This window comes from Zootoca vivipara, chromosome Z1 (assembly GCF_965207765.1).
Source record: "Zootoca vivipara chromosome Z1, rZooViv2.hap1.1, whole genome shotgun sequence".
In the NCBI taxonomy this organism is placed as follows: Eukaryota; Metazoa; Chordata; class Lepidosauria; order Squamata; family Lacertidae; genus Zootoca; species Zootoca vivipara.
The window spans coordinates 9,402,002-9,424,244 of NC_142583.1; the positions used below are offsets into that span (position 1 = coordinate 9,402,002).

Here is a 22,243-nt window from a genome sequence, read left to right on the forward strand (position 1 = left end):
ACTAAACACAAAGGCTAATTGTTGTGCCTTTCTTTTGCCCCCAGATCATTCTCGCCCAACCCTCCAAACGCTTAGTTAAAGAGCAAACAATAAATTAGCGTAACTGCATCAATGATAATGAATCATCATAATTAAGCATCATTCTCCGTTAACCTTTTTGGAGGCTCGTGTGCTTTTCGAAGGTAATTTTTAAAACTAAATGATGGCCAGTGTGTGTGAGTGGGGGGGGGTGTAAGGCTGGATGTGTGCCATTTAAATTGCATTAGTGAAAACAATAATCTGTATTTAACAAGGTTGTTAAAGAGAGTCGAGGGAGGGAGACGGAGGAGAGAGAGAGAGAAAATCCCAAACACGGACTATATGCTTAAAGCAAACATACACCATGTGCATCCTCTTTATCAATCTTTGCAGCCTCGTCGTACATTACCTTCATTAAACAGAGAAACGCTGTGGGACGCTGATCAGCTGCTGTGATGCACAGGCCTTTATTAAAGAGCAGGGAATCGCCTGGTTATGAGCAAGGGGATCTCAAGTATTTTATATCAGAAGTGAATTTGGAGGGCCTCAAAAAAAAAAGAAGGGGGGGGAGAGCTGCCTATAGTACTTGATACTTTTAAGAGGAAAGGCGATTCCCCAGAGGAGCAGGAAGAGTTTATAGCCAGTAACCAAACTGTCTGCACATAGGGTCAAAGCGCATGCCACTTTGAAAGGTGGAACTAAGAAGCCACCTTATCTGCGATACAACTCACACAGACCCCTTCCCTTCCTCTAAACAAGTAAAAACGACAAGAAGAGGAACCCAAGCCCAAAAGCAAATAAATGGCTCACTGGCATAAATTATATTTTCTTGTTACCAGCCTGAAATTTCTGCAGGAACACTGGTGATTAAAATAGATCATCGCCATTTCCACAGACATTGGTTCCTCAAATAAGCTTCTAGCAGCGTTAGGAATAATGCATGATGGAAAAAACGAAGCCACGGCAGCAGCCGAGACCCGTGCAACAAAAACCAAGACGGCAATCTCTGATTCTAATCCACTGGATGCTTCCAGCTGCTCAGAAACAAATTAGGACTTCTGGAGCCAGCAAGTCACTCGCTTACCACTTTGACTCATAATAGCTACAGGACATATGAATTATCCATATCTCTTCCACTTTACTGAGTCAAAACAAGAGATGAAAAATTACGATATGCAAACAGAAGTTGGCAGATGCAAATATTCTAAACATGATTTTTGATGATGATAATTATTAGTAATAATGGGAATATGCTATTATATTTGCTTCCTGCCAGGAATACATATATGTAGAAAGCATTAAAGGGTTGTACCCAATACTGTAATATGTGTCCATGCACTAAAACAACATCTTCAGTGTTTTTTTTTAAAGGGGGGGGGTTTGCGGAGAAGGGAATCACCAGTAGCTTTCTCTCCTGCCAAAGGAAGCATTTAAGGCTGGAATCCTGGAATCCCCATCAAAAGACTGAATGGAGATGCATAAGGAATGGCCTGTAAAAGTAGCTATCATTTGAGGCTTCTGTTTTGGGATAACTGGGGAGGGGGAAAGTTTTCCCCAAGTTGCAGGAACTTTCAGACACTACACCATTTTGAACTTGGATATTTATTTTGGTTTGCTTTTCCTGATTGCAAGCATTTAGACACCCTCAAGCCTCTGTTCCTATACTCCAGAGACTCCCAATTTGCTGCTTATTTTCTTCCCCCACCCCTGCCTCCGTTCCCCCCTCCCCTTTATGAATTGTAGCCAGAAGAAGCTGCGAGTTTGATGTATTGCCATCTATTTTTACTCAAGCAGTGGAGGCAGCATCAGCGAGATCCTGCATAAACTCTATTCTCACGCTCCATCCTGTTGTCTCAGCGGCGCAGAACCATCTAAAGGAACAAGACTCCTTAGCCCAAGCATTCCAGCAGAAGCGACAGGGCATCTCTTCCCAAAAAACCACAGTACAGAGCAGAAGCCACATTCCCACAACACAGCAACCAATATGAAGCTCGTCTCTCTCCATGCACAAACATCTCTGCTCTGCAGCCGATAACCCCATATAAAATAAAACTACTTTTTTAAAAAACAAGTTTTAAAAGGTGAACAACAACATTTTATCTGCCTCACGCACACAGAAAAAGAGGTAGCTTCCCCCCCCCCCAAACCAGATGCCACTAAATGCCCATGGAAAGACTTCAGACATCGATTCATATCAATATCTCTGTGCATAAATATTGCATATGACTGGAAAGGGAGCCAAAGGCACATAAAAATAGTTTCCAACTGCAGGAGATCCCGATGACAGGAGCCACTTGCTTTTTAAAAAAATTTGCTCAAGGAACCGGAGCGTAATCTTAAAATAGAAAGCCGGCGGGGGGGGGGGGCGGGAGGAGGCTAAGAGAAAAGAAAAACTTACAGGATTAAAGATAAGATGCCCCCTTGCTTCCATTCCAAAAGGGTTCTTCTTCTAGCTACTTTCCGGTAAGGGAGGGGTGGAAAAGGTTCAAAGCAGAAGCGGAAAATAAAAAGGGAGGAGGGGGAAAAAGAGGGAAAGAAAGAACAGCATACAAGGAAAGAAGCCCTCCAGCTGGGAGAATTTGCACGCAAAAAAAGGGAGAGAGACACCGTCCCCGAAAAGCTCACCTCGATGTCACTCCAAACAGAGTCCTGATTGCACATGTCCCACGCCATCCAGCTCCTGAATGACGGCAGCAAAGCTTTGAAACTACAATCCACAGCCAGGGCGAGAGAGGGAGAGAGATAGAGAGAGCAAATATACTCGCGCGCAGCCAAGCAGCCCCTTACTGAGAGTGAACCGAAGGCACCTGTCTTACTACTGTTCCAGTCACATGACAAAGCTATTAAAAAGTAGGCTGGCCTGTCACTCACCCAGCCGCCTGCTCTTGTGCCGCTGTGTGCTAAAGCCAAGTGACGTCACGCTCAGAGGCAGACCCAGGCTGGAGCGGAGTCAAGCCCAGTGTACACGCGCGCGGGCGCGCACACACACACACACATACGCGCGCGCGCATCTCTCCCAGGCGAAAACATTGCACTGGCGGCGGGGTTGGGATTTATTTATCTTTTTAAAAAGCAGATTCCCTCCCGCTCGACACACACACACACACACACACACACACACACACACACACACCCGTGCCACACCTCCAGAACTGTGCTGTGCCGATATCCAATAAACTCATTCCATTTGCCATGGGCTTAAAAAAAAATAATCCTTTCTCTTCTTGTCCACCAAGCTTTTTCATTCTGGTTTTTTTTCCGTTTCCAAACCAAGGAAAACGGAGCAAAAGGCTGTTGGTTTTCGAAGTTTGGAAGAAGGCAGAAATAAGAGCCTTGATTTGGAGGCCGCTTGCCTTTTAAAATCCTAAACTTTTGAAGGTTGGTGCTGAGCGATTTGCAGGGCTGTAGATTTGTGCAAGCAAAGGGGAAAAAAAGAAACTGTAGGCGTATTCTCTTTCCAGCCGGATACCTCAAGCAGAAAGCTCTAATCATGTACATGTTTAGGGAAACCCAACTCCCACAAAAGCTTACTCTCGAGTAGGAAGGCAGCTCTGGAAACGCACTGCCTTCCTGTACATACTGTTTTTCCCCTTGGTGGTCAGGTGCACTGCAATCATACATGGAGACTCCATTTAACCATCACAGCTAACAGCTACTGATAGCCATAGATCCTCTATGACTCATTCGGTCACTCTGAACCTCCTAAGCATGATTTAAAGAAACAAAAACAAAAAACCCATTGCTACTAAGAGTATCAATATTTCTAAAACAACTTTTTCGACATTTGCGCTATGTTAAATCGCACAGGCTGAATTAACTGAAAGGAAGAAAGCAGCCCCTGAACCTTTGTGTGTCTGTTTTATCCTCCTCAAAAAGCAATATTGTGATACACAACTACCTTAGTGGGTTGTTGCTGCTGTTGTTTTTAACCCAAACAACTCGAATAGCTGTTTGCACAAATTCCATTATCAGGAGAAGTTCTCCACTGTTGCCTTGGGGCATATTTTTGTATAAACCAAACTGCACACTAACCCTGTTGCTGGCCTAGGCTATGTGTTTTCTTGGGAGGGCACAAAACATACTCCCAGATGGCAACTCCGAGGACTGTTTTCCCTTTCCAGACTTTTACAGGTGCATCTGTTTTATGACAACACAACGGAACGAACTCACAACAAACCCAGCACACCTTTCCCACAACAGGAAAAACAGGACTTTCCCCCTCCAACCGAGTCTTAAATTTCTTTTCTTGTCTTTGTTTTTTTTAAAAAGATTAAAAGCTGTACTTTTAATTAGCCGTGTGCCACAGCCTCTCACACAAATTCTAAATGTGAGATCAGTCATGCTGCGCTACTAGTTAGAGTCACACTACCATAATGGATCATGCCTCTTTGTTATGAAATATTCATTTGGGTTGTCATTTGCAAATTTGAGTATTCTAAATGCTAAATGAATACAATTATTATCCAGAGGCAGAATTGAATTGACAGACAGGAAGCGGCGATTCTTGAAACAGTCATTTTCCCCAGGATTCTACGTCCATTCAAAATATGAATCAAGCTGCAAGTAAATGTTTAACTATTTCTTGCCTCTCTCACTTTGCTGACAAATGTAGAAAGGAAGTTAGGCAATGTAAAAAGCCGATTGCTTTTGTTTTACATAGCAAACTCCCACTCCCCAAACCCCCTAAATGATAAAAAGGGTACAGACCCAATGAAATCTATGGGCTTCAGTAGGAACTCATGTCCACTACTTTCAATGAGTCTTCTCTGAATAAAACCAAGTTGTGTATCACCCACAGATTGCATTTTACTCATTTCTTTAAAGCAAAATGCACCGCGAATTGAAAGAAGCCATTCATAAAGGATTGGATGGTACGATTTTGCTCTTACCATGAAGAGAGAGAAAACCACAGAGTGAACTTCTTCCAAAATATATGCTAATTTAATTGGGGGGGGAATGACAGCAAATTATTGGGACAAGGGGCAAAGGTTATTTACCTCTGCCCTTAGAAAACTCATCTGTGAAGTACAGCGGCTGACTGGCAGAAATGGAGTAGATTTGTATTAATCAGTGGATCCATGCTTGATGAAATAGTCTTCTGCTATACCTACTTATAATTGCGTTCACTGACTGTACCAAATCCATCACTTTTATGTTTATGTTCCATTCACACCTTTTATAGAATCATATTTATACTGCAACATCTTAGACTGCAGAGGGAAGGAGACGCATATTTCAACCTGCCCGCATTGTTTGTATTTTCTACAATTCCATCTCACTGCTTTTCTGTCAAATTAGCAAGTTAACTGACAAATAGATAACTACGAACTTAAGCAGCGGTTCAGAAATGATTTGGGGGGGGGGGCTTTCCTGGCACATGCATTTCGAAGTCTTCCTACATGGAACAATGGTTGAAAGTATTGGGGAATTTTTCTACTGAGACAGGCCTACAGAACTGCAGTAGTTTATGAGAATTTACATCAAAAAGTACCTTATACTTCTATAAATATTGGTGAACTCACTCCAGCAAGGGTTTCCAAAAGAAAGGCTTCCCCCTCCTCCCCCTCCTCCCCCCCACCCCGGTTTTTAACAACTGCCTGGCTCATAAGTGATTACTATAAATAGCTTCATTAGGGAGTTTCTATCACACTTCCTGGGATGCGGGTGGCGCTGTGGGTTAAACCACTGAGCCTAGGGCTTGCCGATCAGAAGGTCGGTTGTTTCGAATCCCCGTGACGGGGTGAGCTCCCATTGCTCAGTCCCAGCTCCTGCCAACCTAGCAGTTCGAAAGCACGTCAAAGTGCAAGTAGATAAATAGGAACCGCTACAGCGGGAAGGTAAACGGCGTTTCCATGTGCTGCTCTGGTTCGCCAGAAGTGGCTTTGTCATGCTGGCCGCATGACCTGGAAGCTATACGCCGGCTCCCTCGGCCAATAATGCGAGATGAGCGCGCAACCCCAGAGTCGGTCACGACTGGACCTCATGGTCAGGGGTCCCTTTACCTTTACTTTATCACACTTCCTAAATGTAGTTTGTAACACTTGTAGATCTAATAATAAAAAGCAGGAAGGAATGGAGGGAATGAGAGAGAAAAGTGATGCCAGTGCACAGCCCACAACAGCTCACATAGCTCAGTTGGTTAGAGCATGGTGCTGATCACACCAAGGTAGGAAGTTCGATTCCCCTATGGGACAGCTGCCTATTCCTGCTTTTCAAGGGGTTGGACTAGATGATCTGCAGAGTCCCCCGCAACTCTGCAATTCTATGATTAAGAGTTTCTCCAGTTAGAAAATGTGCTTATTCCCCCCAAAGGGTTGGTCTCTCTCACATACCCTATTCTAACCACTACAGCGCAGTAGCTCCTCTTTGGGGTGAATCTCATTTATGTGTTTGATGTATTTTTAAGCTGCCTTTCGGGATTAGTTACATACACCCCCAGGCAGTTTGCAATTAGTCAATAAAACAGTAAGTTTACAACTCATTAAAAAACAAGCAAAACAATAAAACATCTACACAACAGCAGCGAACAAAATGATCGGGGGTAGATATAATCACATTAAAAACATTACATTTTGATATGAAAGTTCAGTACAGTACAGTGGTATCTTGGTTTATGAACACAATTGGTTCCGGAAGTCTGTTCATAAACTGAAGCGTTCATAAACTGAAGCGAAATTTCCCATTGAAAGTAATGGAAAGTGGATTAATCCATTCCAGACGGGTCCGCGGAGTACTCAACCTGAACCGTACTTAACCTGAAGCATGGGTGTAATTGGTTCCGGAAGTCTGTTCATAAACTGAAGCGTTCATAAACTGAAGCGAACTTTCCCATTGAAAGTAATGGAAAGTGAATTAATCCGTTCCAGATGGGTCCGCGGCGTTCGTAAACTGAAAATTCGTAAACCGAGGTGTTCATAAACCGAGGTTCCACTGTATGTGGTACGTATTTTATATTCTATTGGAGATGACCCATTCATACATACAAACCATTACTTGATCTTGACTCACAGAGTGATGAAAATGCATGTGAGGAAAACCTGATGTATAAACAAGAATAGATACAGGCTACACACCTACACACACACACACACACACACACACACACACACACACACAGGGGTAAGAATGTCAATTTATGGAAGTAGCAGAGTGCTTGCCAGGGGGAGATCTACCTAGGGATTAGGAGTCTTCACTTTTATGTGGGTGGTATTAAAACATTGCTGTAAATTAAAGTTAAATGCACACAGCATATAACAATGCTCCTCTGTTTCTTACTTCAAGAGTAACTGCCTCCCTAGTTCAGAACTTTCAAAAGGGAGGTTGTTTGTAATGCTGAATTATTTGCTGTTCCGAGGCACATTTCTGCAGCCTCGCCTCTCTGTTCCCACTTCCCAGCCTCTCTTTTCCAGAGCCTACTAGGTCTTTCAATAAACAGAAATATCCTGTCAATAATCTGCGCAGCATTTATACAGGCATAGCTAAACGTTTTTGGAAGTGTCCCAACACTTGTGATACCAGTGAGGAACAAGTATACAGAGCAATTCATGTGTCAGGGAAAGGAAGGCTTATTGTGCCCCTCTGCTTTTCCACTCCACATTGCAGTGCCCTTGCAGAAACCATTAGGACCTACTTCCTTTCAGATAGCAGCTTCTTCGCCACTAAAAGACTATGAAAATTAACTGAGCATCATTTGACTACACTGCAGTACATTATGCACTTGTTCTTTAACTGTCCATGAGGTGGCACTGTTGCTTTTATGTAACTCTGCAATATGATAGGCGATCCGATTAAAAGAACAGCAAAAGGAATTTCCATACTTGTAAAAGACCCAACTAATGGGGCAGTCGCTCTTTTAATTTACCTCTGCCTTTACTTTCCCTGCTATACAATAAGTTTTCAGGTCGGGGCATGGGTTTTAAAAACTATTTTGTGCAGTGCCTAGCTACTATAGGAACTTAGCCAATAATGGGAAAAGAACAATTTTTATCCCATTTATTAAGCAGGTCCCTGATTAAATCATTGCAGCTTACTCCTTCTCATGCTGTATTTGACACAGAAGGGATCTTGCCATGTTCACATGACTCACAGGCTAGTGTGGAAATATCCGCTGCTGTCTTTTCCATCCAGCTAAGGTCAATTTCTCTCCAGCTCCTGTTTCTCCAGCCAATGCCAGCATATCTCCCACATGCAGGGACCTTTAAAATCGCTATACAGTAGTTACAAAACTGGTGATTGTATTACGGTGGCAATGATTTTTTGAGTTTCATGTCGAGTACACACTGCAACACAGTCCAGAGTCCAGAAAGCATTTGCAGTGGTAAAGAATTCCAGCTTCTGCTTTTTGTTTTTTGTTAATATATATAGATAGATACAAGCAAGTTTCCCACCGACATTGAAAAAAGTTTGAAGAAAGTTTGAAAATGTGGGGACAGTGATTACTGACATCACTTAGAGCCAAGAGATAAGGCTCTGCTATGGTGAGTAAAGGGCAGCAGAACTTTACTGAAAAGCTGGGTTAGCACAAATCAGGCATCCCCAAACTGCGGCCCTCCAGATGTTTTGGAACTACAACTCCCATGATCCCTAGCTAACTGGACAAGTGGTCAGGGATGATGGGAATTGTAGTCCAAAACTTCTGGAGGGCCAAAGTTTGGGGGTGCCTGGCACAAATGGATGCCCTATATGGAGCATATTTACTGATTAATTTTTTATTGGAAAATGCAATGCATTAAAAAACTATTTAAGATAACATTCAAGAAAAAACCCAAAAATATTTCTCTTGGGCATATTACCAGATAACTTCAAAAAGGAAACCAGAACACTCATGATGTATAGCTTGACTGCTGCTAGGGTACTTGTCGCAAGGAAATGGAAAGATGAAACACTTCCAACTATAACAGAGTGGCAAGCCCTAATGATTGAATATTTACATCTAGTGAAATTGACGGGCTGGGTGCGGGGTATAGGTAACCAAAAAATATCAAAAGATATGCTATGGTCCATGGGGTCACGAAGAGTTGGACACGACTAAACGACTAAACAACAATACATTATTGGCAGAATTAGAATGATATCTGGAAAGATAAAGAACCAAAAAGGAAAAAAGTGAAGAAATACAGTAATCAAAATCAATAATAAGAAACCTGTGAGAAGCAACAGTAAAAAAAACCCAGATATAATGGAAAAGGTTGGAAGTGCTATTTATTAGTGGAACTTAGAACATCTTTTAAGACATCATTTGGAGGTATATGATTTCAGTTTTGTTTTGTACATTCCATTATGTTTGTGTTTGTGAAGACTTGATGTAATTTTTAAAATTTTGAAATAAAGATTTTGTATAAAATAAAAAATAAAAAAGGAAAATGCAATGCTCCTCTCTTGCCATCTTCATGTCTCAGTTTTCTACTCAGACCTTCTGTTGTGATGCGTTTCTACCCCTGTCTCTGAGCTCTTCCCGCCCCCCACATCCCAGTCAGGCACAACCAGGCACCATACCTCCTCTGGCCAAACCACCGTCTTTGCACTCCCTCCCACTCACGCAGAACATGAGCCTGTGCTTTGCAGTGCTGGCCAGGCTGAGATGCATAAAGCTGCCTGCACAGTTTGTCAGCATTGGAGAAACAAAATGCTGCTGGCTGCCACATGCAATATTTTCTCCCCCTTACACCAGTATCTCAAGCTGTAACATAAACCAAATGGTTTGAGTAGCAGACTCCAGATGCAACTCATATCCTTTCTGTGGTATATGAGCATCATGATATTTGCAGTTTTATTTTCAAACCCTCTCCTAACAATCTCCAATATGGGATTCACCCTTTCATAACTGCCACACACAAGGTTGGCATTTTCATCAAGCTATTCCGCACGACTCCAAGATCTCTTTGGTGACCAGTCACCAACGGTTCAGAGCCCGTTTGCATGCATTTGAAGGTAAGGCTTCTTGCCCCACCATCGCTTTGCACTTGCTAGCACCACCATTTAAATACCCATCCACCCAGTTACGGCAGGCAAGATTTATCCTTCACCGAAGCCTTACTGGTTCTTCTTCAGCAAGACTTAGCCTTCTATATACTCAGAGAATTTACCTTTAATGATGTTTTCCACAAGTTTTCAAAGAAGAATACCAAGCTAACTGACCTGTAATTTCTTGCGTCCCCCTGAATCACTCTTTAAAAATTGGTGTTGCATTGGTACTGTCCAATCCTCAGGAATGGAATCTGATCTTAGGGATAAGTTATATATTTTTGCTAGAAGATCAGCAATTTCTGAACTGTTGAATGGCTGCCATCTGGACCCGGTGATTAGTTTGTTGTTAATTTATCAATAAGGCCTAGGACGTGGTCTCTTGTCAATACTATTTGCCTCAGTTCTTCAAATTCCCTTACTGAGAAAGTTCAAGCATCTCCCCTACATCTTCCATACTGAAGACAGATGCAAATAATTCATTTAGCTGATTTGTAATCTCATTCTCCTCCTTTAACACACCTTCTTCTTCCTTGTCACCCAAAGGTCCAGTTTTCTCCCTAGCTGGTTTCCTGCTTCAAATGTAGTTAAAAGAATTTCTTATTGTTTGCCTTCATGTTTAAAGTGATACACCCCTCAATTTTCCCCCACATCCCTTATTGCAGGCATAGGCAAACTCTGGCCCTCCAGATGTTTAGGACTACAATTCCCATCACCCCTGACCACTGGTCCTGTTAGCTAGGGATGATGGGAATTGTAGTCCCAAACATCTGGAAGGCCGGAGTTTGCCTATGCCTGCCTTATTGTTTTCTCAAATTTATTTTGCCAAAGTTTGTGTTCCTTTTTGTTCTCCTCATTTGGACAAGACTTTCATTTTCCAAAAGAAGCCTTTTTGCCTCCAATAGCTTCCCTGACTCTGCTTGTTAACCTTTCCTGATCGGCAGTATACATTCGAGCTGAGCTTCTATTACCGTGGTTTTGAATAGCCCTCCAGCATTCTGGAGAGATTTGACCTCTTGACTTTCCCTTTCAACTTCCTTTCTACAAAATCCACCCCACCCCCCAATTTTTTAAGTTTCATCTTCTGAAGTCAAACGTGGCTGTTTTTGACTTCCTTGGCAATTGTTCACTTAAGTATATGTTGAAGCCAACAACACAGTGTTTCCAACTGGCTCAAGAAAACTTAAGTCTTGCACCACATCCTATGTGACACTTAGGATTACGTCCACACTCACTTCCCCTCATGTCCGTTCTTTGACCAGTAGTTCTAGGAAACAGTCATTTTAGTGTATCAATACAGTGGCACCTCGGTTTACAACCACAATTGGTTCCGGAAGTCTGTACTTAACCTGAAGCGTACTTAACCTGAAGCGAACTTTCCCATTGAAAGTAATGGAAAGTGGATTAATCCGTTCCAGATGGGTCCGCGGAGTACTCAACCTGAAGCGTACTTAACCCGAAGTATGAGTGTAATTGGTTCTGGAAGTCTGTACTTAAACTGAAGCGTTCATAAACTGAAGCGAACTTTCCCATTGAAAGTAATGGAAAGTGAATTAATCCGTTCCAGATGGGTCTGCGGTGTTACTCATCTTGGCTTCAAGGCTTTGCATTTACATATACAGTAAAAGTCTATACCCAGTGCCTCTCCACATATGTTTGTTAACTTTGTTTTTCTCTATGGCACTAGGAATCGCCACCATGTCCCACTGTAGTTTCATTGCCTAGTTCTAGCCTGCGCCCATCTGGACAACCTTGAATATTTTCATGCTCATCTCTTAGAGATGATTTGCCCCAAACTAGATGCCCCTCAGCTCTTATTAGCTTTCCCTTGCCAATCAGTTTCAAAGCTGCTCTGTCATCTTTTGAATTTTAATGGCAATCTGGTTGGTTCCATTCTACTGGTATTTCAGAGAAAACGTCCAGTCTTTCAGCTTCATATCTAGCCATCTATCGTTTGCCTTCTGGATTTCAGGTCTACATTTCCCAATGCCATTGATGCCAACAAGTATAGAAATCAATTACTTAAGTAATCCTTGTGGTTTTAATGCATTGTTTTTGCTTGCTTGCTTGGTTGCAAGTTGCTTTGTGTTGATAAAGCAATTAACACATTTAATAAATAATACTAATACCGGTAATCTAAATGTTACCATTAACAACAAAAAACACTTGCAATTCTCTATGCTATAAGCAATGCCACTAACTGAAGGCCTAAAGAATACTTCAGTGGTTTTTCCAAATGTTCTTACTGATGGAATATTTTCTAACATCAGTAATGCCCTGAGGCTATAAAGGTAAAGGTAAAGGTACCTGACTGTTAGGTCCAGTCACAAACGACTCTGGGGTTGCGGCACTCATCTCGCTCTATAGGCCAAGGGTGCCGGCGTTTGTCCGCAGACAGCTTCCGGGTCATGTGGCCAGCAAGACTAAGCCGCTTCTGGTGAACCAGAGCAGTGCATGGAAACGCCATTTACCTTCCCGCCGGAGCGGTACCTATTGATCTACTTGCTTTTGAACTGCTTGGCTGGCAGGAACAGGGACCGAGCAACGGTAGCTCATTCCGTCGTGGGGATTCAAACCGCCGCCCAAGGCTCAGTGGTTTAGACCACAGCACCACCTGCGTCTCTCCCTGAGGCTATAACCACCGCCATTTCCACTTCCCCCTTCTGCTGGTGCTTAGTGTATTAAGTAGAAATTCAGCAAATGAAGTTTCCCCCATTCTGGTGAGAACTGTACCTGTTAGATTTCTGAAAGTCCCACAGTTAGTTGTTAAAGCCCCACGGCTGCTATCACAAAACAGAAGAGAAAACTACTCAAAACACATTGCCTCCTCCTTAGACACCTTTTTGCTCTGTATGGCTATGGCTTTCTAATTTCAAACTGTAGCCCATGGAAATTTTGAAATTGCTTTGTAATGTGGTCAAGTGCCATTCTGTACAACTCTTTGACGGGTGGCCTGGTCCGAGTCCAATTTTAAGATAAAAAACTACCATAATAAGAGGCTTGAAGCTGGCCATTAGCAGACATGTGTGGGTCATCCGGTTACAGTGTTCCCCACTATAGCGAAATGGGCAATATTTTTAAATTAAATTGCAGCAATCGTTTCTAGATGTGCATCTATACATAGCAATTAGCACATGCACATTTTATGCAGAGCTGTGTCCATCTTTTGTCCTCCTTTTTGGCAAGTACCGTTTGGTATAGTCCAGTACCATTTTGTGTTCATGCTGTGCAAAAATGCAGATTCAAAAACTGCAGGGCTTTGAGAGGGATACATGGGCTAGGCTCCCAGGAACTTCCATGGGAATATCCAAGGAATTGGGCATGCCTAGTGGGAATTTCACTTGGACAACAGCTACCAGCCAAACTGTTTTTGAAACTCTTGTTAGCAAAAGTGGTTTGCCCTATAGCATGGGGACAACAGAGCTGTGATAGTCAAGAAACAAGCTCAAAGCCTCCTTGGGTGCAAGGAACTGGATCTGTGATACTTTGGATCCTGGCCAATGTCAGTTAACACTTACTAAAATGATACTGGTTTTCATGAAAGCACTGTTATAATGCTTCCTCCTGCCTTTACCATATTTTTCAGGCGTTTACTGCCATAATATAGATTAGAAGAAATACTGAAACAAATTGAAAGCTATTCTTTGTTTCCATTAACAAACCATCACATTCAATTTAACACCTTTAGAGTGTTTATATAATAGCCTGGCATTCATTTAATTCAATTGGTTTGACTTCCTTAACATTGTCGAGAAAAGAGCTTGATTAGGTATCATTGATTAAGCAAGCTGAAATTGGCATTTTCTTTAAAAATCAGACTTTCCATGATCAAAGTGCACTCCTTTTTTCTTAGACGTCCAACCATGGACAAACCAAAAATGACAGAAAGATGAGAAAGTGAAATGAAATCAACACCAAATCAGTACAGTACATGAATGGTCACATGGTACGTATCCGTGCATTGTGATCCTAGATCATCTGAACTCAGTAGTAAGTGTTCATTGGCAGGACTCCCAGTGAGGTTTCCTATCCATTCCTTATTTCAAGGTTACCAAATAAGGAACTGTTCCTTGAAATAGGAGCAGGTTGTAGATCTATTCCCAAATCAGAGAGGATAAGACTGCTACGTTGGGCTGGCCAATGTTGTTTTCAATATTGTCTGTGTGCCAGCAGAACAGACTTCCAGTTGCACAACGGGGCTTCATTTCCCCTTTGCAACCCTCTTCCCACTCTCGAGATCTAATCTGGAAAGTTGAGGGGCAGATTCCAGGAATGCTTGGGGAGCTGGAGAGGGAAGGAAACGAAGGCAACGTTCCATTGTGCAAGTGGAAGGTGGTTCATGCAATGTTGGGATTTGACTGGTGACAGCACGGTGTATTTTCAAAACAGTAATGTGAGTCTCTTGTTGTATGGAGAATGAGCATTCATCCTTACTTGCTTACTGGGTGTTTAATCATTCCACACTTTTCAATGCTTTCCCTCCCATCACTTTACTAACCACAAAAATATGTTTCCCCCCCCCTTTTTTTTTTAAAGTGGATTTATTATGCTAAGGTGACAGAGCTCTTTAATCCACTTTAATTGCACAAACCTAACTTTTTTACTATATGCTTGAATCCATCCTGCAAAATTCTTGCAGTCTTGAGACACATGTAAGCACCTCGTTAAGGCACATACTTCATCTCTCAGCAAGAATAAAATATATGAAACAGCATGATGGGTTGGAACAGGCATCCCCAAACTGCAGCCCTCCAGATGTTTTGGCCTACAACTCCCATGATCCCTAGCTAACAGGACCAGTGGTCAGGGATGATGGGAACTGTAGTCCAAAACATCTGGAGGGCTGAAGTTTGGGGATCCCTGGGTTGGAATCATCAACCTGCACAAAACCTTCAGAGTGGGTCTTGTTATTTTTCAAAGAATTCATTGTGGTGGTTGTTTTTCTAAATGTGTTTTGGTCCATCCCTTATTTTTTTAAAAAAAATGCAATCCTCCTATTATTGTTATTAATAAACAGTATTAAAACTTGCATTTGCAGCCCACAATGTTACATTAATATTTGCTCATCATATTTTGCCAACACATGTTCTCCTTCTTTTAAGTTTCCTATAAATAGGAGAGAAAACCCAAACTTTCAGGTTTGTATATTTGATCTTCTATTAATCCACGTAGAAGTGGATTTTATTTTATTTTCTCTTACTAGTAAAAGAATAATCTGATTGAAAGAGGATCAGGTAAGAGAGGAATTGTCATATTATATTAGTCATTTACAACAGTTTTTAGGGGTGTAACTTTTTTTGTGCATTTCTTCTTCCATTTTTGTTTCAGGCAACAGCCAAACACGGGAAACTTACAGACAGTCACTAATTTCAAGTGGGATTCAGTCACATACTGGCAAGTTCAGAGCGCGGAATTCAAGTTGATTGGGAGCTCCTGTGCAATAAAAGATCAGACTTTTTGGAACAAAGACACTGATAGCAAAACCACTGGAAAACATGCACCAATGTAACAACAGGGCCGTTTTACCCATAGGTGCAAGGCTAGGGGTGCGGGGCACCCAGGCACTGGGCTCTACAGGGGCGCCAGGCCAAGAGTCTGGGGCCTGAGAGTTGAGTCTGGGGAAGAGCCCGCCTGTCAGTCAGAGCGGGCTCTTCTGCGCAGCGGGTTTGGGGCGACCAAGCCAGCGAGACGCTGAGGGGGCCAGCCGGCTCCGCCCTCCTGTGTGCCTGGGACTGGGCAACCTGGAGGGCGGGTGTCGGGCGGATATTTGCACCCCGGTGCCACATATGCTTAAGATAGCCCTGTGTAACAATGTAACAACCATCTAACCTTCCTGCAAACAGAAAGAGTGGTCATTATTTCTTCTCATTATTTATTGAATTTATATACCGCCCTATACCCAGAGGTAATAGCCAACATCATCTAATCTCCCTGCTCAATAAAGAGATTGCCTGGAAGCACATGCAGAAATCTGAGCAAATGAAGCTTTCCCTGGCATGTTGGAATATTCACAAATATTCCAACATTGGTTTGCTGAAATGAGGGAAGCAGGGAGCACATCACAGAGGGGAAGGTGACAGGATCTTTGACACATTCCCAGTTCTCCAAAGTATATATTTTTTTTTACGTCTGAGAACATCATGTCTGAACCAACCCAAGAAGATTACTTTGTGAAAGAAAATTGTATTCGAACAAGGGAGAGCAATGACTAACCATTGTTCCACTCTAGCCCTGTTTAGTAGAACGGCTGCCATTACTTGTCGTTCACTACAACTTCCTTGTCCTTCCATTCTACCCTCTGAAGCAGCAATAAAAAGTGCTGCCAAAAGAGGACTACAACAAAGCTCTCCGACTGTCTGTAGCTGCTGCCGCAGCCAATAATCACTATAACCAACTGGAGGATGCAAAGTCTCCTTCACAGGTTCTTATGCAAGCCGACACCAAGGAATAAATCACATCTGGCCTCATTATCACCTGTTGGGGAAGAAATGATCAGTATGAAAACATCCACTTCAGCTACCCTGATTTTATTACTAGGATACATTTTCTCTAACAGAACCTTTTAAAGTAGAGTGTGGGTGCAACAAAAGCTATTGGGAGAAGGGGATCACAAAGGAATCACATTACTTCATCGTTATTCACAATGTGGCCGATGGTACATAGTCAGCAACGCGGTACTGAAATTTAAGTACTATATCCCTTAAATGATACCATTTATTTTAAACACACACTGTATGGTAACTCCCACCTGAACAAAGTGCCTTTGAATAAAGGAACAGAGGGAAAAGACAATAGGCAACTGTATTGCCTGGGAGAATTTCGTTTTAAATGAACTAGTGGTAGCCGACAGCCAGCCTTAGCAAAGCATTTCTCATCTTCAAATGAAATCTGCCCATTGATAGATCTTCACTTTATTTGAATCAGCCTGTTCTCTTTTGAACTTGGCCCCTGTGCTTGGCTTTTCTCATATTAAAGCAGTCTGATGCATGACATAAATTTTCTGTTTACTAGAAAGAGGCCCATTTTTGTTTAAGATCTTTGACTGGCTTGTATTCTCTGAGTAGCCAAATGAACAGCAAGCAACTTTTTTTTAAAAAATGCAATAAAATATTTCAAATAGCATAAGGCTTTCCCAAACTTTAAGTGCAATCCTCTGGGATGTTCTACTGGACACTGAAATAATAGGAACTATGTTCCGGTCCTGCCAAACTTCTAGTCGTGTCGGTGAGGTTGGCATAGGTGTACGTTTTAGTGGATTGTGCCCTGTTTGATTCCTTAGAGACCAACTAAGTTTGTCAAGTGATCATGGATTCCAGATTGTGCTGAGAAACCCCCCCCCCCCCGAGAGAGATTCTGCTCTAACCTTTGACTGAACAAAGCCCACACAATCCTGTTGCCAACTCTCAGTGAACATGTGAAAAGGGTTCCCCCCCTATAACACCTGTAATTATTTTTCTATCTAGTAATATTTATTGCTCAACTTCCAAAACTTTTTCTCATCCATAAAAACTGGTTATTCTCAAAGTGAATTTTAACAGTTGCTTTACAAACAAACAAACACACAGAGAGAGGGGGGGCAGCACACCCAAGTCTTTCTGGAATGCAGCTGTGAGTGAATTAGCATCATTTCAAAGACAATCATTTTAAAGAATCCTAGCTTCTAAGGGCAATTGTACCTCCAGGTTAAATGTTATGTCAGGCTACAATTGAAATTAGATTGCCAAATATGCTTGCTCTTTCTGCAACCCACAACCAAAACTCTCAGGCAATCTGATGCAATTTAAGAATATCTGCAGACCCCCGTTGAGGAAAACCCCAGACCCGAAACAACAGCTTAGTCACAGGATTTATTTGCAGGAAAAGGAACCTCATAATAATGCCAGAACTAATCCATTATTTTAGGGCACATATTCCATGAACACTTTTCAACTCGCCAATGTGGTGCCCTGTTACCATGGTTGTGTGAGCGTTAAACGCCCTTTTGCAGATAGTAAACTAAGTCCTTTACAGCAGAATGCAGCAGAAGCAACTGTGGTTGGAATAGTAACATCAAAGGTTTTATTTATAAAGCAAATAACAAAACAGCAAGACAACGCTCACATCCATCTTCTTCAGCAGAGGAACAGAGAGAGGGAGGAGACATTTAAATAGTTCCCATACTCATACATCAATTAAGTAATTAAAGGTAACCCGAAACATTGTGCAATGTGAGAATGAGACATTACAATACTGACAAGGTTGCACTGAAACTCCCATCATGTCTTGTCCCTGGCCATGTTGGCTACAGTTGTTGGGCTACAGCTCAGTTGGTAGAGCAACTGAGGGTTGTGGGTTCAAGTCCCATGTTGGGCAAAAGATGAACCAGATGATCCTAGCAGTCCCTTCCAACTCTACAATTCTATGATTCTATGAAAATGTAGAGCGCACCACTTTGGCTACCCCTGAGATAAACATATTCAAAATCAAGGCGACTGGGAAAAATGGCAGGATGTAGGCTTTCCGCCAACTTCTCCACTTTTAAAAGTGCACAGGGATGGTTGAGCATGGAAGATTCGTTTGTGATTGTGAGGAAAGAACTGGGAGCAGTTGAATGTCACTGAATTTTATTTTATTTTATTTAAATCACCAGCTGGTCGCAACTCCTAGCCTGAGAGATTTGGCCATCATGACTTGGCCAAAAGATGGAATTGCAGAAGCTAGACCTGGGGCGGGGGGGGGGGGGTTAGGGGGATCCTCATGAACAATGACAGGTCGGAACAGATTATGAGATAAGGCCTGGCCCCTACAAAAGCTTGCAAGTCAGGCTTCTTCACTAGTCTGAACAGCAAGGGAATCCACATGCTACCTGTCCTGCTGAAAACCTCTCCTACACTCATTCCTCCTTGATTTGATTCAAGCAGTTCACCACCTTACCAATATTAGCAAAAGCAGGAGATGACCAAGGATGCAATATTATTTTACGTGCCATTTGCTGTAATGGCATGTGTGTGGCATTCTTTCCAAATGCCAATAAAACCAGTGTACAAACGTTGCAAGCTGTCATAACATTCTCATTCAGACACCACACCGGTGTGAGCTAGAGGTACAAAATAGTTCATGCCATGCCATAACTCAGTGAAACTGCTTCGGCTTTCCATGCAGATAGATGATCTCGAGTTCAGTTTCCAGCATGTTTGGTTGATTTGATCTCAGGGAACAGGGCTGGAAAGATCTCTGCCTGAGACTTTGAAATGCTATTGCCAGCCAGCATTGCACAAGAATCATCAGATGGGTTGCTGGCCTGGTGCAGTAGATGGGCTGGTTCTTACTCACGGGAAACTTCACTTTTTGATTGTTTCAGCTTCTGAAATTTCAGGCACACCCTGCAAGGCTCCAGTTCTTAAGATAATAATATCAAAAATAACAACCCAGCAAACAAAGAGAAAACGAGAACACTTCATCATCATCATATTATTATCAATTTATTACACCAAGGCTGCATACAAAAAAGAAATGACTGTGAAATACCCCAGGGGATCTTCTGGAGGTATATCTCCAGCTGTTTCATTCTCACGTGTCCCTGTTTACAAAGAAAATGAAAATGGTGTTTGCGCTCCAGCTCAATATAATATTACATTGTTTGCAGATTTCCTTTTAACACTGAATGGGAGTATGCAGTGCAAACTGCAGACATATTCGTTGGGGGCAGAGTAGTGAGATAGCCTTAAGGTAGATGGAAAAACGATGGTAAATGGTAATCCTTTATTAGTTCTTATGCCATAAACTATACTGTAGTGGATATTAATTCTTGTCCGGTAAATATACAGTATTTACATTTTGTCTCCTGCAAAATGTGTGCAAGGGAGCAAATGGCAAACATTTGGGTCATTTAATGGCAGCTGATTGTTAAACTACCAAATGACAATCTACTGCCAGACATTTTTATATGGGGGAGAAAGGTATTGCCAAATTCATTTCCTTTAAAAAAAAATTATATAAATGAGTAAATCTTCCCAAACAGCAAGTAGGAAAGTCATAGTTCTTACAACTTTTTCTAAAACCCAAAAATGCTGATATAGAAAAGACACAAACAACTTGAAAACATTTTAATCATTGAGAACAAGGTCCGCCTCATAAATACAGAGGCACTTTTGAAAAATGACACGCTGATAGAAAACACGATCTTTTACTGTTGGTGCTCAGAATTCCTAACATATCAATGATTTACCCATCACCCTTTTTTGATGACCAGTCCCAAGCTATAACTACCAGCATTTCTTTCAAATATTATACCGCCACATAGGAGAACATCCACCTTGTGAATTTGTGGGGTGAGCCCTGGGATTATATTTTCTATGGTTGCATATTGACAGGGGTGGAGCCACAGATCTCAGAAACATAGAATTGTAGAGTTGGAAGGGACCCTGAGGATCATCTAGTCCAACCTCCTGCAGTGCAAGAATACGCAGCTGTCCCATACGGGGGGATCAAACCTACAAACTTGGCATTATCAGCACCAATCTCTAACCAACTGCAAATAAGATTTGTAGCTATGAGCACAAAGAAACTCTGGGAGCTACACAACATCTTGATTAATGGATAGATTGCCCAATCACCCAGGAACAACTGAATACACACTTGTTCAAATGCTAATCTTAACGTGGAAAGGCAGGGCTGTGCCCTACCAAGTCTCTCCATCCTCTGTGCCCTCTCCCTGGTTTCACATTAAACTGAAGAAATCCAAGGCTTTCAACTAGCTCAACTAAAAAGAACCAGCCAGGACCAACAAGTTGCAGGTGCAGTGGGGAGTGTTCATTGTGTATGCATAGCTGTCAAGTTTTCCCTTTTCTCGCGAGGAAGCCTATTCAGCATAAGGGAATTTCCCTTTAAAAAAAGGGAGAACTTGATAGCTATGGTGTATAGAACTTAGTAGAAGTTTTCATTTGCAGAATGTATGTTTTGCCAATGACTGCAGCAAGTGCAAAAGGTGCTTTTGTGGCTAAAGCTGAACAAGGGAATGGAGTGGTTTTTATTTCAATGCATATGTTAATCGATAACTCATTCTTTGGAACCAAATAAAATAACAAAAAATCCTTCAGTAGCACCTTAAAGACCAACTAAGTTTTTATTTTGGTATGAGCTTTCATTTGCATGCACACTTCTTCAGATACCCATGCATGCACACGAAAGCTCATACCAAAATAAAAACTTACAGTAGTTGGTCTTTAAGGTGCTACTGAAGGAATTTTTAAATTTTATTTGGTTTCGACTCAGACCAACACAGCTACCTACCTCATTCTTTGGAGTCTGGGTCTCTCTCAGAATCTTCCAGCTTATTGAGGAAGCAACTTGCTTATCTGACTCTCTCTCTCTCTCTCTCTCTCTCTCTCTCTCTCTCTCTCTCTCTCTCTCTCTCTCTCTCTCTCTCTCTCTCTCTCTGGAACCAAAGAGAATAGCTACCAGACAATATTAACAAGTACTGTGAGGACCTCAGAGAACTGGGCAGCCTTGCTAAGTTGTTTAAAAGCAATGTGTTGATTTGTATTTACAACCTTTTTTGTAACAAGTTTAAAGGCCGTTTGCAGTTACTCTGTAAACTGCCCGGAGACCTGTGGGTATAGGGCAGAATACCAATTCAATAAATAAGTAAATAAAATTTAGAAGACAACTGAAGGCGGCCCTGTTTAGGGAAGTTTTTAATGTTTGATGCTGTACTGTTTTTAATATTCGGTTGGAAGCCGCCCAAAGTGGCTGGGGAAACCCAGCCAGATGGGCGGGGTATAAATAATAAATTATTATTATTATTATTATTATTATTATTATTAATCATTATTATTAAAAATAACATGTTGTGACTCTCTCTCAGTGCAGAGAGCTTATTGGTTCAGACTCTGCACAGGATCCAAATAACTCTCACAAGAGATAATGTTCTCTTCAGCTCAGGGTGTTGTCCACCCCAACCAGCAAATTCTTGGCTCTGATCTGTGCTTAGCTATAAATGCTTCCAAATCAGGCCCAACAGTTGAGTGTAGGCCTTGCTTCTCGGTTCAGTATCTTGCACCTGCTTCTAGCTTGCCCCCATTCCCATGCTGTTCTATTCAGGTTTTGCACACACTATATACACCTAAGAGGATTGGGGGGGGGGGCGACCCACTTTCTTTCCCCTTTGTATTTCTGCTGCCCTTCTGCAATCTGCTGCCAAGTGGTAAAAATTCTCTTGTGCACACTGATCCTATGCGTGTTTCCCCAGCCATAAGTCCACTAAGTTCTGTGGGGCATGCTA

At 42.0% G+C, this 22,243-nt stretch overlaps 1 protein-coding gene across 7 annotated transcripts in view; it reads right to left on the reverse strand.

Annotated features, from left to right (window-relative positions):
* Positions 1-22,243, reverse strand: part of PPARGC1A (PPARG coactivator 1 alpha) — a 608,542-nt gene that overhangs the window by 108,194 nt on the left and 478,105 nt on the right. The window contains exon 1 of one of the 7 annotated variants that reach the window (XM_088658461.1): positions 21,253-21,274. The exons of 2 other annotated variants lie outside the window; for them this stretch is intronic. Coding sequence is in view for 3 of the 5 variants with exons in the window: in XM_060278955.2 (XP_060134938.2) it covers positions 2,644-2,691 (48 nt within the window). In the remaining 2 variants the exon portion in view is untranslated. Of the gene's footprint in view, positions 1-2,416; positions 2,831-2,889; positions 2,915-21,252; positions 21,275-22,243 lie in introns of those variants that run through there. 4 more of the 7 variants (XM_060278957.2, XM_060278955.2, XM_088658452.1 and 1 more) reach the window with 4 other exon arrangements.